The following is an 18,171-nucleotide window of genomic DNA, read 5'->3' as shown; positions in this document are numbered from 1 at the left end:
ACTTATGACAAAACTTTATGGATGTCACTTGGGTAAGTGACAAGAACAAGCCGATTAGCTTTTGGTTCAGGTCCGGATCCAGATCTGACCTATTAGTGGGATGCAAAATGTATACTGTTCAACCTGGCAGAGGTGTTCTCTCTACCGAGTGCTGTTCTATCTTCTTGATAATGTTTTGGCAGAGAAAATGTTGAATAAACATTAATGCCGCAGCATCGGAAATCAGATGTATTTATTTTAAAAAAGGATTGTCCCTGTCCCTGTCCATCTGTGTCTTGTCTGTTTTCTGTCTCCTCTCCCACTGCTTCATGCATTATTACCAAAGTGCTTACAATTCTACAATGCTGCTTATGGCATCTAAATAAGCATTCGCCACACCAGATCACGTCTCGACATTCCATTAGGTGGTGTTTCAAGGCCAACCATCACAGTATTGTTGCTGCTGCTGCTGTTGGTGTTGTTGTTCTATGGCCCTCCCATTCTATCAAATCCCATACCATCCCATCAGTGATCCTTGATGGGCTTATCCACTAGTTTTCCATAATTAGTTTCATTAACAACGACATCAAGTCTTTTGATTCAGTGTGGTTCAGATCACACCACTTTTTGTTATGAGAAGGTTATGGATCCAGCAGTGCAGGATCTTTTGGGAAATATATTGACCTCTTTATCCCTTATATCTTTTGTTATGAGCACAGAAGGTTTCTTTGTATCCTTGGCATTAATTATTTAACCTAGTGTAATAGTTTCTGATCTGTTTCCATCCTGGGGTAAGTAAATTCAACATTAATTTTGTGATGTCCTTTGTTTTGCAAGCACCCTACACCTTCACACTTGTTGTTTTTTATATGCATGGTCGAGGCTCATGGAAGAGTGAGAGCAGAATGGAATATAACAAAATGCAAAGGGTGAAATACCAACAGCGGAGTAGAAGTGAGAGTGGGATCAAAGGGAGGGGGGGGGGGGGGGGGGGAGAGAATCACACATGTGTGAACTAGCTGCGCACAAGCTGCAACACAGCAAGAATAGGAGGGGGGAAGTGGGGATGAAACAGAAAAGCAACAAACCAAGCGACCACGAACAAACAAAAGGAGGTGTGGGAGAGGGGGGAAAAAACGCAATAATCTGGGAAAAGGGAGTACTTGGGAATGGGGTCTTCATGGTAAAATATATCATGAGTATGGATGGGGATGAGGAAGTGGTTGAACAACTGTCTTGAAGCCCTGGAAGGAATAATGGGATTAACCAGACTGGGGAAGTTCGTTGCACAGGCGAGATAAAACAAGAACAAATGAGTGGAGGTGAGCAGTGAGCCTGGATGTTGGGAGTTTAAAAAGGAGAATGTTACTGGCAGACTGTATGCAACCTGCAGAAACCTGGGAATTGCAGAGCCAAGAGAGGGCAGAGGGTTCAAGACCAATAGCCGGGAGAATACAGAGAGGCCACACACCTGTCTGCAATGCGAAAGTAACGGGTCTAGACACTCGGCTTCATCATGGGAAATCCCAATAATTTTGAGGGCATTGCTTTCCATGGCATCAAGAAGGGCAATGTGTGGGGCAGGAGTGCCAGCCCAAAGGGGGGAGCAGTACTTGTTGGCTGTCAAAAGTTCAGATTGGCCAAGGAAAGACTCTGCATGATGAAGGATGCCCAGTCAGTGGCTGGATTTGGAGGCTATCTTGGAAATATGGTTTACACAAGAAAGGTCATGGCTGATTGTGAAGCCCAAAAGTTTGAGTGACTTAACCTCTTCAAGTGGTTTGTTTAGGAAGTGAATGGAAGGGGTTGCGAGACAGTCCTTTTGGAGAGACAGGATGATTTGTGGTATTTGGTGGGGTTGAAAGACATATTCCAAGTGTTGGACCGTAAAAAACAAGTGTTGGACCATAAACATCCGGCCGTAAAACATTGCTTCAAAAAGGGGACCAACAAAAACAACAACAACCACGGTGCCCGAAAAAGGCCAACCCCCGCTTTGCGGGGAAAAATGGCCTCTGAAGGGACCAGCTTCTGATTCTTTTGAAATCTCCAGAGAGCCAAGAGGCTGCTGCTTGCCTGTCTGAAGGATGAGCGATGATACAGCAGAGGGTGGCATCATCAGCAAAAAGATAAGCTGGATTTTCCAAGGAATCAGAAATATCATTGAAGATTAGGAGCAATATTGGGCCCAATGCAACGCCTTAGGGCACTCCAGTCTAAACAAGGAGATGGAGGTGAGAAGATCCAGGTCGTGGACGAAAAATGGAAATACTAATGTATAGTCATTGATGATGTAGGACTGGAAGTGCGCAGTCGTATCAGCCGTGTCATCAGGTCCATGTTGGGAGATGTGTGTGCGGCGTCGAACCGACAGATCATGGCGTGCCATGTACCTGTTGGCCAATGACGGGCTGGTTGTGAAGTCCCCAATGTCATCCTCTTTAGCTAAGCTCCTCGCCTTCAGCCTGAGAGCAAATGATGCGCAAGTGTTGTAAATGAAAAACTAAATTGATGCATGTGGGAAAATTACATTCCCAGACCGGTAATCGAACCCAGGTCCTCTGGAAAACCATACCAGTGCTCCGCTATCTGGGCGACCCTGATTGAGCATGTAATTTTCCCACACATATGATTGCCACTCTGTTTCCATCAATGCTTCCGGGGCACTCGCTGCCAACCATAGGAGCACCAACGGCCTGAACACGAGAGGGTCTTCCTCCAATGTGGGGACAAATCCATGTCCTCTATTATAAACACCACTGGGGGTGTAGTGAAGCAATTTGATTAATGAACAGGATTTAATATTTTAATTGATGGACGTGCGTACTGTTCATTAATGATGGATTATTTAATCCTGTTCATTAATCTAATTAAATAAAAAACGTGTAAATTCAAGCTAATTTCCCATTACAAGAGGCAGAGGTTAGGGTGAGTGCTCCCTCAATCCTCATGTTATTGTCCTATTTTTACTATTACAGTGGTGTATTTTATTTAAATTATAATGTTTAAGGTCTACCTGGCGTTCCTTCTCCAGCAGTCGAAGGTCCTCATTTGAGAGCTCCTCTCGGTATGAGTCCAGCAACTCTTCTACATCACCCTCCTCTACCTCATCGCAGCAGGCAGTCTGTCTTGGCCATTTCAACAATGTTACGTCATGTTTTGAACACCTCAGTATTCTCGTTGAAACCCGTAAAGCCGTGAAGAAATTGAGGGCAAAGTTTCCCCCATTCACCATTCATACAGGAACCCCATTCACCCTCCAACACTCCTCAACATTACATAGAACATACCTTATTGTAAAGGTCTTCCAGAATTCCTTTAAAGTCATCATCATTATCAGTTGATTTCACCTGCAAATCATTAAATCGTTATCAGGTTTGCAAATGTTCTTCAGAGATAATCCACCTTGAATGTAGCAATCACTCCCTGTTCCTCATATCACCTGTATGATCACCTCTTTCATACCGTCCAAAAATATTGTCCTGTCTGTGGCCGATGAAGACCGGCCTCAGATGAATAGCCGAAACGAGCTTCAACTCTAGGCGTATTTCGAACCTTGGCGGGATTGTCTTTGGCGCGCGCGGGAAAGGCCCAAAGCCTTATCTAATCGGAACACACGGGGTTAATCTGAACCCACAGAACAAACGAAACAAGACAAGAAATTGAAAATCAACAAATAATGATTTAATGAAAATAATGCAAGCAATTAAAATGAATGTGAGGTAAAAACTATTTCCTAATTTGAGACGTCTCCACTCACACTCGTATACAAACGAGGGGAAAATAAAAGCAAAAATAAATGATGTTTCATTTCAATTAAAAAAAAAAAAATTCCTTTCCTCCTCGCAGTCCCCGCCCACGACCACCTGCGTGTTGTCTCACCCCCACCCCTTTATCTCCTTTTTCTTCTACCTCTCCAGCCGATACTCACCTTTCCAATTCTAGTTTCCACCATACTCATTCAACCCTTTCTCCTTCTTTCTCCACACCCTCACTTCAGGGACTTTTCTCAGATTGTTTTTCACAGTTTTGTTTAAATATTATTTAAATATGTTTAAACTTTCCCCTGCAGTGTTTTATTCAGTGGTCTATTACAACACGCTGTTTTTCTTCCTACTTAAAAGGCGCTTTTCAATTTCCTTATCAAATCATTCCATTTCAAAACAAAATTCAATCTCTTTCAGTTCTTCCTTTCTACATTCTCTAAACTCACCTTCATTCCACCTCTCCTCTATCGTTTTCAAACGGATCTCTGACTTGAAAATCACAATAAACCCAGTTTGTAAAAAATGTTTTCAAACCATTGGTTGACTCAGCCTGTCATCCTTCCGAGGTCGGCAAATTGAGTACCAGTTCACTGGTAATTCCCTGCTTGTCGTTAAAGGCGGCACAAAGAGTTGGCGTCAGGAAGGCGTCAGGAAGGGCATCCGGCCGTAAAACATTGCTTCAAAAAGGGGACCGAAAAAACAACAACAACCACAGTTCCCGAAAAAGGCCAACCCCCGCTTGCGGGGAAAAATGGCCTCTAAAGGTGTTTTTTTTTTTTTTTTTTTTTTTTTTTTTGTCATTAATCGTCCACTTTCTAAACTCCCCTCTCACTCCTCCCCTCCTAAACTCCCCCCTCACCCCTCCCCTCCCAAACTCTCCTCTCACCCCTCCCTTTCAATTCTCTGGCCTCGCCCTCCCCTCCTAAACTTCCTCCTCACCCCTCCCCTCCTAAACTCCCTCCTTGCCTCTCCCCTTCTAATCTCCCCCCCTCTATCCCTCCCCTTCTAATCACCCCCCTCACCCCTCCATTCAAAACTCCCCCCCACACCCCTCCCCTTCAGATCTCCTCCCAACCATCTTTCTACAATTCTCCCCTCTCCCCATCCTCCACAAAGCTGCCTCCTATCCACTTCCTCTCCCTTCCAGCTCATACCTCCACCTCCTCCAACCTTCTACTTTGCTCTGCCCCCCCCCCCCCCCTCAAACAACACCTCACTGTGCCTCATCCCATCACCATCAAACCTTTTGTCCTCCTCATCCTTCCCTTTCTCCTAGCTCTTCTGCAATCTCTGACACACTATCAACAGCTCTCCCTACCTCCCCCTCTCACCCCTCATCTTACCCAACCCCTCCCCTGTCCTGTACCCGATGCTCCCCTCCCTCTTCCCGAACGGTATGGACCTCAAACATCCAGGGCCTTCGCTCAAACCTGATTGATCTCTCCATACGGGTTGCTTCTGACAAAACAGACTTAATCTGCTTAACAGAAACTTTCCTACTTCAAGATGTCTCTGATTTCTTAATATCTCTTCCTGGTTACTCACTCCTCTGGTATGATAGACCCGGGCCTCATCCTTGTGGTGGGGTTACTATCTTTATCAAAAACTATCTTCCTCACTCTCCTTACACTGCCCTCTCTCCACTCCAACCCCAGGAGTACCTCTGGCTACGGCTTCCTCTCCGCTCCCACCTTTTTTTCATGTGTTCTGTACCATCCTCCAAACATTGATGACTCCATTTACATCTCGCTGTCTGACAACATGGACCAACTTCTATCCACTCATCCCAACTCTCTCTTCCTCATATGTGGCGACTTCAACTGTCATCATGCCAGCCGAGTGGGTGTGGGTACCTCTCTTACCAGCCATGGCACCTCAGCAAAGGACTTCTGCGACCAACTGGGACTCACAATCTGTCAATTTCCCGACCCGGATCTCAGTCAACGGAGCATATTCTCTTCTAGACTTGGTTATGACAAACATCCCTGCAAATGTCTGCTGCTCTTCTTCTGCTCCAATCGGTTCATCTGATCATTTGCTGGTTAAAGTGGACATCTCTCTGGCCATTGTCAGAGAGCCTCCTCAGTGTCGATGAGTCTGGCATTTCACTCAGGCTGACTGGCATGGTCTTCAAGCAGCCATCAATCACCTGGACTGGTCTCCCATCTCTACTGCCTCTGACATCACCTCTTTCTGGGAATTCTGCTCAAGTAAACTGCTCTCTCTCATGCACAGATTTATCCCATCTCGTCTTCAGTTGTCATACCCTTCCTCCCATCCATGGTATGCTGAATCTTGTGGTGAGGCAGTTGCCCTGAAACAACTTGCCTTGAAACAACTTGCAACTTGCCTGAAACAACTTGAAACAACTCTTGGAAGGCTAATCCAACTGAAGGCAATCTCTATTCTTTTTGCAAAGCTTTGAACAAGTGTGTGTCTACCCTCAGGAGAGCCAGGAAACATTATCTCTCGACTTAGACGAGACAGATTTATGGAAACAGGCCATGTTTAAGCTTCTAGGTGCATTTTTGGGTAAAGGTTTGGAACCTCACTTTTTAACATAATTAGGGTATGCTGAATTCGAGTAACCCGGTTCCCAAGCCGAATTTTGAGTTTTCGCGTTTTGAATTTCCCACTTACCACGTGCACAATGTGAACATCTTTGGATGATGTCAGGTACATCAAAGAATCGGCGTTGTACACCAATTAATGCTGTTTTAAACAATCTACCGAGAAGTTTATCCACAGCACTGCTACCATTTCACGCATTAACTGGGTGTGACACCACCTCCTATTTTGCAAATCACACCAAACGAACATCATGGAAAGCCTTCAAAGAGCACCATAAACTGCTGAAGAACTTGGGCATTGGTGAACTCACAGAGGAGACGATCAAATCTGCAGAAGCGTTCGTCTGCAGAATATATAATGTGCACAGAACAACCTCTGTTGATTCACCACGACATATGTTGTTCTCCAAGACTGGTAAACCAGAAGCAATGTCACCGACAAGTAATGCTCTTCATTTCCATTTGATGTGAGTGCACTATCAAGCCATGGTATGGAGAAATGCTCATTGTGCCATACCTGACCTTCCTGCACCTGCGGAAATGGGATGGAAACGTGGCGATTCAGGACTAAAGCCTATTCTGATGTCACCGAGTCCAATCCCAGAAAGTTTGCCTCGAGATGATTTGTTGTGCATGCCAGAAGCAATGCAAGACTCGACGCTGCAAATGTCGCCATTCAGAGTTGATGTGCACATCAATGTGTGCCTGTCAGCAACAGAGTGATGATCAGACCCCTTGTATGAATTTGATGGAGTTTGGCAAAACAACATGTGTGATATTCCTGAATGTTTGTGCTTCATGGCCATGTATACTTAATTTTTGAATAAATGGTTGTGTGAAACATTGTCTGAAAACCATTTCCCATTTTATAGTATGTTGCCAACCATAATATAGACCAGATGGATTTCTGAAAAAAAGGCCATGTATAAGCTTCTAGGTGCATTTTGGGGTAAAAGTTGTAAAGTTAAAGTAAAATACCTCCATGTATATACATGATATATAAATGCTTGTTCAAAGAAATTGTCCAAAAATGGCAATTTGGCGGCCATTTTGTTTATGCTAATTAGAAGGTCAAAAACTCCAAATTCGGCTTGGGAACCGGGTTAATCGAATTCAGCATACCCTAATTATGTTAAAAAGTGAGGTTCCCAACTTTTACCCAAATATGCACCTAACATTCACATTTCTCAGAAATCCGTCTCGTCTAACTCTCAAGACTGAACTCTCAAACCTGTCACCCTCCTCCAAATCCTCGTGGCATCTGGTCAAATCTGTTTGTGGTGTTTGTTCCCCCTCCATCCCCTCCCTTACCTCAAGCAGCTACACAGCTGACACCGCATGTGACAAAGCCGAATGCCTCAACTCTGCGTTTGCCTCAAAATCTTGTGTCTCAAACCCATCTCTCTCTCTGGACCCACCTTACCCAGTCGAACCCAGCTACTCCTGGATTCTGTGTCCTTTTCTCCTGACAAGGTGGAGAAGTTTCTGTCAAACCTCGATTATGATTCTGCAACTGGACTAGATAGCATCAGCCCACGGGTCCCAAAATCCTGCTCTGCCGCTCTAGCTCACCCTCTGTTCTCTTCACCCTCTCTTTTGCTCATGGTCATCTGCCATCTGCCATCTGCCATCTGCTTGGAAATCAGCCAACTTTACTGCTTTACAAAAAAAGATGCTAAAACAGATCCTTGCAACTACAGACCAATCAGCCTGCTCCCAATAATCAGCAAGGTCATCAAATCCTTCCTCTTCTCGAATGGCTTGATCTCGAATCATTAATTTGGATTCAGACCAGGTCAATCTACCCTGGACATGCTGCTTCTGCTGTCTCAACAATGGATGGAGATCCTCAATGCCAAACAGGAAAATAGAGCCGTCTCCCTTGACATATCTCGTGCCTTTGATACGGTCTGGCACCCCGCCATGCTCACCAAACTCTCCTATGGTATCCATGGAAACCTCCACGCATGGCTTGCAGACTTCCTCTCTGGTCGCAGTCAACTTGTGGCCCTGAGTGGAATTCTCTCATCTCCCCTTCCTGTTCAAGCTGGAGTTCCTCAAGGTAGTGTTCTGGGCCCTGTGCTTTGTCTCGTCTTCATCAATGATCTCTCCGACTCTCTGGAAAATCCTCTCTATCTCTTTGCTGATGACTCCACTTTCTGCCGATCCATTCCTCCTCCCTCAGATCGGCAGTCTGCAGCCTCCTCACTCTCTGCAGACCTGGACAAAATCACAGACTGGTCAAACAAGTGGAATATGTCTTTCAATCCTGACAAATCTCACACTCTTACTATGTCTCTCCGGAAAGACCGACTTGAAAACCCTCCCATCTACTTTTTCAACAATCCTCTCCAAGAAGTTCTGTCGCTCAAGCTTTTGGGTCTCGCTATCTGCCATGATCTTTCCTGGGAAAACCACATCTCCAAGTTGGACTCCATAGCCAGTCACCGTCTGGGCATCCTCAGTCGTGCAAAGTCCTTTCTGGGCACCTCTGAGCTCCTCACCACATAAAAAGCTTTCATCCACAGCTTAATGGAATACTGCTCTCCCCTGTGGGCTGGTGCTCCTGCCTCACACCTAGCTCGCCTTGACACGGTTGAAACCAAAGCATTCAGAACCATTGGTATCTCCCACGATGAAGCTGATTCTGAGGGCCTTTCTCTCTCTCACCGCAGGCAGGATGGTGGTCTTTCTGTCTTCTACTGACCCCTCTCCGGCCTAGCTCCCCCAGCTCTGTCTGTGCTCTATCCCTCAAATATTCCTGCAGGACACACAAGATCTGCCAGCAACCCTCTTCTGGCGAAACTGCCAAAATCAAGACTCTCTGCTCACCTCAACTCTTTCACTCCTCTTTTTTCCCGCATCTGGAACAAACTTCCACACTCTCTTCAATCCCTCTCCTCCCTCCAGGTTTTTAAAACAGCTGTTCATCACCATCTCACCATCATGTTCAAATGGTTCATCACCATTTCACAGCACCACTTGGTTGTCTGCGACATAAGGGTGAAAGGTGCGAGGAGAGCTCGGCGGGTGAAGTACCAACCAAGAATGAAGGTGTGGAGGTTGAAAGAGGTGACAGTAAGGGAGGCATTAAAAGAGAGGCTGAGTAGGGTAGAGGATGATGTGGTTGAGCTTGAAAGTGGTTGGATGTCAATGAAAGCTAGTCTGTTGGGAGCCGTTGGTGAGGTATGTGGATGGACAAAAGGACCACCGAGGCACTCGGAAACATGGTGGTGGGATGATGAAGTTGGAAAGAGGATTGACGAGAAGAGGAAGAAGTTCAAGGAGTGGCAGAAGGCGAAGGGTACGGGAGCAGAAACAGCAGAGCATGAAAGTTATAAGGCAGCCAGGAAGGCTGCAAAGAAAGAGGTAGCAAAGGCGCAGGAGGCATGTAGGAAAATGTTCGGAGAACGCTTGGATTCGGAAGAGGGTCAGAAAGCAGTATTCAGGATTGCAAAGCACATAGCGAAAGAGAGGTGTGATGTGATGGGGGTGAGTTGCTTGAAGGATGAAGTGGGACAAATCGTTGTCGACCCAGATGGAATTAAAGAAAGATGGAAAAGATATATGGAAATGCTGTTGAATACAGAGAATGAATGGGATGGCAACATAGAGAGTAACCCAGTTTTAGGACCGGCAGAGAAGATAACTGAGAAGGTAGTTGAGGAAGCGATAAAAGCAATAAAAAATAAAATAAAAACACCTTTAGAGGCCATTTTTCCCCGCAAGCGGGGGTTGGCCTTTTTCGGGAACTGTGGTTGTTGTTTTTCGGTCCCCTTTTTGAAGCAATGTTTTACGGCCGGATGCCCTTCATGACGCCAACCCTTTTTGCCGCCTTTAACGACAAGCAGGGAATTACCAGTGAACTGGTACTCAATTTGCCGACCTCGGAAGGATGACAGGCTGAGTCAACCCCCCTGGCGTTAATTCAGCGATTGACCGGGATTCGAACCCAGGATCCTAGGATCCTAAGCCGGCACCCTAGCCGCTAGCCCAACACCAGGGTTGAAGCGATAAAAGCAATGAAGAGTGGAAAAGCGGGAGGGCCGACGGGAGTTGTGGGAGATATGTTGAAGGCAGCAGGAAGTTGGGGTGTGAAGAGAATGACAGAGATCTGTAATCTGGTGGTGAAAGAAGGCCGCATTCCAGTGGTTTGGGAACTGAGTACCCTCGTCCCTCTATACAAGGGGAAAGGTGACCCTCTGGAGTGTGGCTCGTACCGAGTGATAAAGTTATTGGAGCATGGAATGAAGGTATTGGAAAGGGTGTTGGAGAGGAGGATAAGGAAGAAAGTGAAGATCGACGAAATGCAGTTTGGATTTATGCCAGGAAGAGGAACGACAGATGCGCTTTTCATTGTGAGGCAGTTGCAGGAGAAGTACATGGAGAAGAGGAAGAAGTTGTTTTTGGGGTTTGTTGATCTGGAGAAAGCATTCGATAGGGTTGCACGCAAAGTATTGACATGGGCATTGAGGAAGTTAGGAGTGGAGGAATGGTTGATCAGAGTAGTGATGGCAATGTACAAAAGAGCGCGCACAGCTGTAAGGACGAAGGACGGGAACAGTGGTGAGTTTGAGGTGAAGGTGGGAATGCATCAGGGGTCGGTACTAAGTCCACTACTATTTGTAGCTGTGATGGAGGTGCTGGCTCAGAACGTAAAGGAGGGTTTACCGTGGGAGTTGTTGTATGCAGATGATCTGGTGTTGATTGCGGAAAGTATGGATGGACTGAAGGAAAAGATGAACAAGTGGAAGGAATGTATGGAGACAAAAGGTCTGAAGGTGAATATCGGAAAGACGAAGGTGATGGCAAGTGGTAAAGCATGTGGTGAGGTGGAAAGAACTGGGGAAGTGGCCGTGTGCTGTGTGCAGGAAGGGTGTCGGAGTGAACTCCATTCAATGTATAATGTGCGCTGAGTGGGTTCATCAAAAATGTAGTGGTCTGAGAGGGTCATTTACCAGTGTGGCAGCTACATTCAAATGTAAGGTGTGCACCGAGGGAGCTGCAGATGGAGGAAATGTTGAGTTGGATCTTGGAGACGGCGTGAAGCTGGAAGGTGTGAAAACATTTTGCTACCTCGGAGACATGCTGAATGGAGAAGGTGGATCAGACTCGGCAACGGTTGCTCGAGTGAGATGTGCATGGAAGAAGTTTCGGGAACTGAGTGGCGTGCTGATGAGGAGGAGAGTGTCGCTGAAGCTGAAGGGAAAGGTGTATGCTGCATGTGTGAGAAGTGTTATGATTTATGGGAGCGAGACATGGGTAATGAACGTAGAGCAGCAACGAAGGCTGGAAAGGGTGGAAATGCGAATGGTTCGATGGATGTGCGGAGTATCGTTGAGAGAGAGGAAGACAAATGATGAATTGCGAAAGATGATGGGAATATTGCCTGTGATTGATGCTGTGAAGAGGAACAGGCTGAGATGGTTTGGTCATGTGTTGAGGAAGGATGAAAGTGACTGGTTGAGAAGAGTGATGGAAATTGATGTAGAAGGAAGTAGAGGACGGGGAAGACCGAGAAAGACTTGGCTAAAGATGGTGGAAGAAGAAATGCGGGCAAGGGGGTTAACAAGGAGAGATGCAGAAAATAGGGCAAAATGGAGAAGATTGTCATGGGGACCGCAAGGCTAACCCCTGCTCTAGCAGGGAAAATGGCCTTAAAATGCATGTTGTGTGTTGTTGTTCATCACCATCTCCTGTCTTCCCCCATCCAAAACCTTGATCTTTTCTACCCCCTTTAAAACACCCCAAATCCACTCTTTCAATCCCCAACTTCTCTCCTGAAATTGCTTGTAGTGTTCATTTGCTTTATACCGTGTACCATTCCCTCCTCCCCCAGCCCTCCCCCTCCCACAGATCTACCGATAATCCTGTTCTCTACTGTTGTTGTGCTTCTCTCGCGCTCACTTTATTATATGTTATTTGTGTTAGCTCTCACACGATCCTCGACTTGGTGTACAAAAAAAAGATTTGTGTATCTGTGTATTAACCGCACCCTCAACTTTTAACTTTTTGCCAATAGAAAAGTGGTTTAATAAACCGGAAAATACGGTACTTAGCTTTTTTGGAAGATCACTCGGAGGACCAAGAGAAATTTACTGCGACCAGGAAACCGAAAGCAACTTTCTTTACCCCTTTACCCACTCTTTTAATTACCCCTAATTTATTCCCACCTTTTTCTCTCTGAGTGACTTGTAGATTTCATTGTAGACTTGTTGGCATTTCATCCCTTTGCTCCTGCCTTTGCAGAATTATGGAAATGTATTTTGGTTTATACATTTTTAAAAATTATTTTCAGATACAGTGCACCTGTTTCAGTTTGTGAATAAATGATGAATGGTGTTGGTTTTAGCAAATGGATTGCTCATTCTTAACTTGTTTTTTAACCATGCAGGACAATTTCCATTAAGTTTTGTTGAGTTAGTTCCTCTGCCCAAAGCCACACCGTCAGAAACGATCTGCTACTGCACTCAGGACTTCAGGCCAACGACGAAGGATGCGCTCCCTCTCTCTCGAGGTCAGTATCGTCTTCCTTCGTGATTTTGAGGAGTCTTTTTTGACTTTTGACTGATTCAGGTAAATTAGTATGAGGTGGGAATTTGGCCATGGGAAAGGGGGGGAGGGAAAGGGGGTTATAAATAGATGGTTACGATGTATCAAATGACCATTTGTTAACAAACCTACAAGGCCAAAATGTAATGAAATAAGATTGAGAGGTGTTAAAGTAATTGTTACATATTTATATGCATTGTTATTGGTTTAAAAGAAAATGAAAATCATAGGATGTGCTATTTGTGGGCAAGAAGGTTGTGTGGATTATTTGCATTATACACTGGGTTGGGTACATTTGAGACTGGAAGGGTGGGGTGGTCGAGGGGTCGGGGGAAGGTGACTTTGTCGAAGTGGAGGTAAAAATGTTGGCCAATGAGCGTTTAAATACCTGTGACAAACACAGCACAGTGCTCACTAGTCAAATGGTTATTTTGAGTGTCTGATAACTATTGATGATATAAATCCAGAACTTTTTTTTATCACAATCCAGAACCAACCTTTGTTGCTTATCACTTCTTAAAATCAAAAACTGTAAATGATCACTTCCTGACTCTGTGCCTCTTGGTGTATCACATGATAACCATGATTGCTGTTGTTCTTTGGTTTCAGGTGATGTATTCATTGTTGATGGAGATTTGGATGAAGTGTGGGTACACGCATGGATGGATGATAGGCAAGGCATGGTCCCCAGCAGCTGTGTGATGGAGTTGAAACTTCCTGCGAGTTTTAACCGAAGTAATGGGCGAAAAACAGAGCATTCTGCTCCTGTACATGCCCTGGGCCTGGCCCGAGCTATAATGGGGTTGTCAGCACAGATGGCAGGTGAACTGGACTTTCGGGAAGGAGATGTAATCACCGTATTGAGCATCCCAGAGGAAGGGTGGTTTGAAGGGGAAATTGATGGCCGTCGAGGAACATTTCCAGAGGGGTTTGTTGAGCTCTTTCCATCATCACAATCTCAAAGCTTGGGGTCAGATTGCTTTCCACAAAAGGCTTCGGAAGTGGAGGATGCTCAGGTCATCGCGGAAGCTTTGTATGATTTCCAGGCTATTGAGGAAGGAGAGCTGAACTTCAGAAAAGGAGATTTGATTCGTGAAATTGATTATGTCGAGGATGGTTGGCTTGAGGGTGAGATCAGAGGATTCAGGGGAAGGTTTCCTGTTAAGTTTGTTGAAATAAAACCACAGGAAAGTGTAGAGATGCCTGAGCACCATCCTCTAACAGAACAGAATGGTGAAAAACTGAATCTTGCTGAGAATTCAGGTTTAAATGAAACACGAATAGCAAAACGATTCAAAACCCTTAATGGTGACTCAAATAGCAGTAAGGATTTGCAGAAGTCGCTAGTTCAAAAAAATGGAATCTCAGGGAGTTCAAATCATGACATTGGAAGAATTTGTGTATGCGATGAGGGTGTTCCCTTGGAATCCACTTTCAGCCCTTCGGAAGACATGAACACAACACTTCCTTCAAGTACTACTGTGAGGTCTTGTGAAGAAACCAATGATTGTTACACCTCTCCAGCATGTCGGTTTGATGTGCCCCCTGATGAAAGAGCAAATGTTGCTCCATCCTCTGCACTTCGTGGTGGTCCAGACAGTGTCACATCCCTAAGATCCTTCTGTTATAGCACACAAAGCAGGAAGTACGGAGACAATTTTGGGAACGCGAATGTTGAAGCAGAAAATGATAGGCTCAAATGCACATTGCAAACTGATATTCAAAAATCAGAACCTCTGCCAGAATCCATGGAAAAAAGTGCGAAGGCTGGAAAACCTTCATTTTCAGTACCAGGTGATTTGGACATCAAGCTAACACAGCAGGTGTTGCAGTTTGACATGAGTCTCACTGGTAGCAGAACTGGATTGGCTTTGGCTGGAGAAAACTTCTATGGACAGAATTTGACACCAACGCTTTGGCAGTGGGAGCAGAATGGTGTTACCCTACCTCCTACTCTTCCACCTGATCTCCGACCACGTGCTCATCGTGCTGCTCCACCCGTCCCTGTGACACGTTGTGGTTCCTCGCCACAGACCGTTCCATGCTGCACTTCAGAGGTAGTAGAGCATAATTTATTTTCTTCACTACTGCCTGGAATTGAGACTTGTGCTTCTGCTGGAACTGGCTGCCATGGTGCACATCCAATAAACCTCATCCAGTCACAGACAGAGGACCAGGATGGTCTCTGGACACAAGAATCAAACACCAGGAGCCAAGGTAGTGACTGCATTATAACATTGTCATTATTCATAGGTTCTGCTGCTGATAGTCGTGGCCAAAAATATTGGAACCCTTGCACTTTTTCAAAGAACTCACAATTTTCTCGAAAATAAGTTGAAATTGACAAAAGTATTTGGTCTCCGCAATTCTTTATTTCACTGTTAATATTACAGAACCTTTGTTTTTGATTCAGAACTTAATATATCCTTTTAAATCAGAAAATAAAAATAAATGGCATTGATAAAATTATTGAGACTCTAGACTTAATATTTGGTAGCACAGCCTTTGGACAAAATAACTGCAGCCAAGCACTTCCTATAGCCATGAATGAGCTTCCTTCACCTCTCCATTGGCAGTTTGGCCCACTCTTCTTGTGCAAACTGCTCCAGTTCTCCCAGATTTGAAGGGTGCCTTCTTCCAACTGCTGTTTTCAGATCTGGACTCATTGCTGGCCACTTGAGAACAGTCCATCGTTTTGTCTTGAACCATTCCTGCGTGCTTTTTGAAGTGTGCTTGGTGTCATTGTCCTGCTGCAAGACCCATGATCTTCGACGGAGACCCAGCTTTCTGACACTGGGTTGAACATTGCGCTCCAAAATACCTTGATAATCTCCTGATTTCATGATGCCATGCACACATTCAAGGCACCCAGTGTCAGAGGCAGCACAGCAACCCAAAAACATCACTGAACCTCCTCCATGTTTCACTGTTGGGAAGGTGTTCTTTTCTTTGAAGGCTTCATTTTGTTTTCTGTAAACATAGAGATGATGTGCTTTACCAAAAAGCTCTAATCTGATCTTATCTGTCCACAGGAGATTCTCCCAGAAGGATTTTGGCTTGTTCAGGTGTGCTTTGGCAAACTACAGTTGGGCTTTCTTATGTTTCTCTCTCAGCAGTGGGGTCCTCCTGGGTCTCCTACCATAGAACCCCTTTTCATTGAGTTTACGACGGATGGTGCGAGTTGAAACTGTTGTACCTTGTGTCTGAAGGTAAGCTTGAATCTGTTTGTCAGTTGATCGAGATGCTTTCCTCCACCATTTTAACAATCCTTCGCTGCAATCTTCGATCAAGTTTGCTCTTGCGGCCACGTCCAGGGAGGTTGGCCACAGTGCCATGGGCCTTCAACTCCCTGATAACATTGCATACGGTGGACACAGGATCATCAAGGTCTCTGGAGATGGACTTGTAGCTTTCAGATTGTCCATGCTTGGCTACAATCTTGTGTCTGACCTCCTCAGACAATTCTCTGGTTTTCTTTCTTTTCTCCATGCTCATTGCGGTACACACAGTGACGCAAAACAGCAGAGTGACTCCTTTTCTCCATTCAAACTGGTTGAATGAGTGATTTTTATATTGCAGGCACCTGCAACTCACCATAGGTGAGTTAAATTCGAAAGTAAAGGAGAATCACCTGCTTGAAATCTAATTATTTCTGACAACTTCTAAAAGGTGCCAATAATATTGTCCGGGTCATTTTAGGATTTCTGTGTGGAATAAGCTAAGATTTAGGAATTTTTTCAGCTTTTTTGTTTTGTTCGACTGCAAACCAAAGAAGTACATATGTGGACACCAAAATATTTTTTATTTCAACAATTTTCTGGAAGAGGTGCATTATTTGAAAAAAGTGCAAGGGTGCCAATATTTTTGGCCACGACTGTATTATATCAATGTGAGATGATTGATTAAATACGTCACAAAATGTTTTTTTTCGTGTGTAACTTTGGAAAGTTTTCGTTCTTAAGAGCACCTTGAATCTTAAATAGTTTTAAAAGTCGATTGATTTTGAATCAGTCACACAATTTGCATTGCAACAGGTAAGTCTATGTTGTGCTGAGTTGGTAACTGCAATGTAATGCTTTGTAACCTTAGCACCTTTGTGTGCCACCCTCCCAGCCAATGGAGGCACTGCTCAGGGTCACATGGGGTTGAATTGCATGCAATGACTCGGTCATTGCTGCTGCTTCACCTTGGTGGAAGCACTCGCGGGGTTCCATTTTGTTTTGGTATGTTGCTATAAATGACGGGTATTGACACAAAAGAATGGTATCCAAGATGGCATTGCTTAGTGCAAAGTAAAGTGTTTTACATGATAGTTAAAGGCCAGGTTTTGCAAGCAAATGGAAAGGTATGCATTGTGGGTATGCTTTTATGGGTAGAAGATCTGTTGTGAATATTCTTTATTAATTTATGTGCACTGAATAACCTGTAATTGGTCTTCTGTTGATATGGATTTTGGAACTATCTCCAGCTAAGCCAGGGCCTGAGGCTCAGCATGAGCCAGATGCCTTGCAGCGGATGATGGATAAACGAGTGAAGATCTTGGCAGAACTCCATCAAACCGAGCGCGACTACTTCCAAGACATGCAGCTCTGCCTCCAGCACTTCCTGCTGCCCCTGCGTGCGCAGCAGGTATTCAAGCTTATTTTAGCTGGCAAATATGAATGTCTTGCAATCCAACACCACTCCTGGGACTCAGGATGTAGTGATATTTAATAAATCGGTTTGTGGAACTAGTTCGTAATCGAGCATTAAAATAAAAAAACACCATGAGCTCTTTGTAACAAACCATGAGGGCAATGGTTAATGTACACAATCTCCATCGTCCACCTGTCAATAGCAGCAGATGGGATACCAAGCCCAACGTCCATCTGAGGACAGCACGTTATGCAAGGCATTGCTCTACCTGCTTATTAATCTTCCTGGGGAACTTTATATAGACACATACTTTGCCCATTTCACTTCCCAATTTGGTTAGGATGGACTGACTTAAGCAGTACATTGTCTGAATCTTAATTCATGTTTTGTGTTTATTTTACTTTTGTCTTATTTGAACATGAATACAGTATATCGATTTTTATGAAAATAGTGCGATCTCAAGCCGGCGTTAACTTGCCTTTCTTGTTTTTATTTTTGCTGACCAGTTACCTGGCCTTGACTTGCCGTGTTTGTTTGGAAACCTGGAGGATGTTATAGAAATGAGTTCCCGATTGCTGGTCGCTCTGCAGCACGTCTTGTGTCAACACCCTGAAAAGCAGCTGGTCGGTGAGTCACGCTCTGGTGAGGGCTTTCCTCATGGGAAAAAC

General features: G+C 44.8%; 1 protein-coding gene across 2 annotated transcripts in view; it reads left to right on the top strand.

The window, feature by feature from the left end:
• DNMBP (dynamin binding protein) overlaps positions 1–18,171 on the top strand; it is a 64,894-nt gene that overhangs the window by 13,848 nt on the left and 32,875 nt on the right. For both annotated transcript variants that reach the window (XR_013622643.1, XM_068108413.2), the window contains exons 3-6: positions 12,711–12,833; positions 13,478–15,085; positions 17,337–17,497; positions 18,010–18,130. Coding sequence is in view for 1 of the 2 variants with exons in the window: in XM_068108413.2 (XP_067964514.2) it covers positions 12,711–12,833; positions 13,478–15,085; positions 17,337–17,497; positions 18,010–18,130 (2,013 nt within the window). In the remaining variant the exon portion in view is untranslated. The remainder of the gene's footprint in view (positions 1–12,710; positions 12,834–13,477; positions 15,086–17,336; positions 17,498–18,009; positions 18,131–18,171) is intronic.

The sequence above is a fragment of the Myxine glutinosa genome, chromosome 2, assembly GCF_964187855.1.
Source record: "Myxine glutinosa chromosome 2, kmMyxGlut1.1, whole genome shotgun sequence".
NCBI classification, from domain to species: Eukaryota; Metazoa; Chordata; class Myxini; order Myxiniformes; family Myxinidae; genus Myxine; species Myxine glutinosa.
This window is presented reverse-complemented; position numbering and strand designations above follow the sequence as displayed.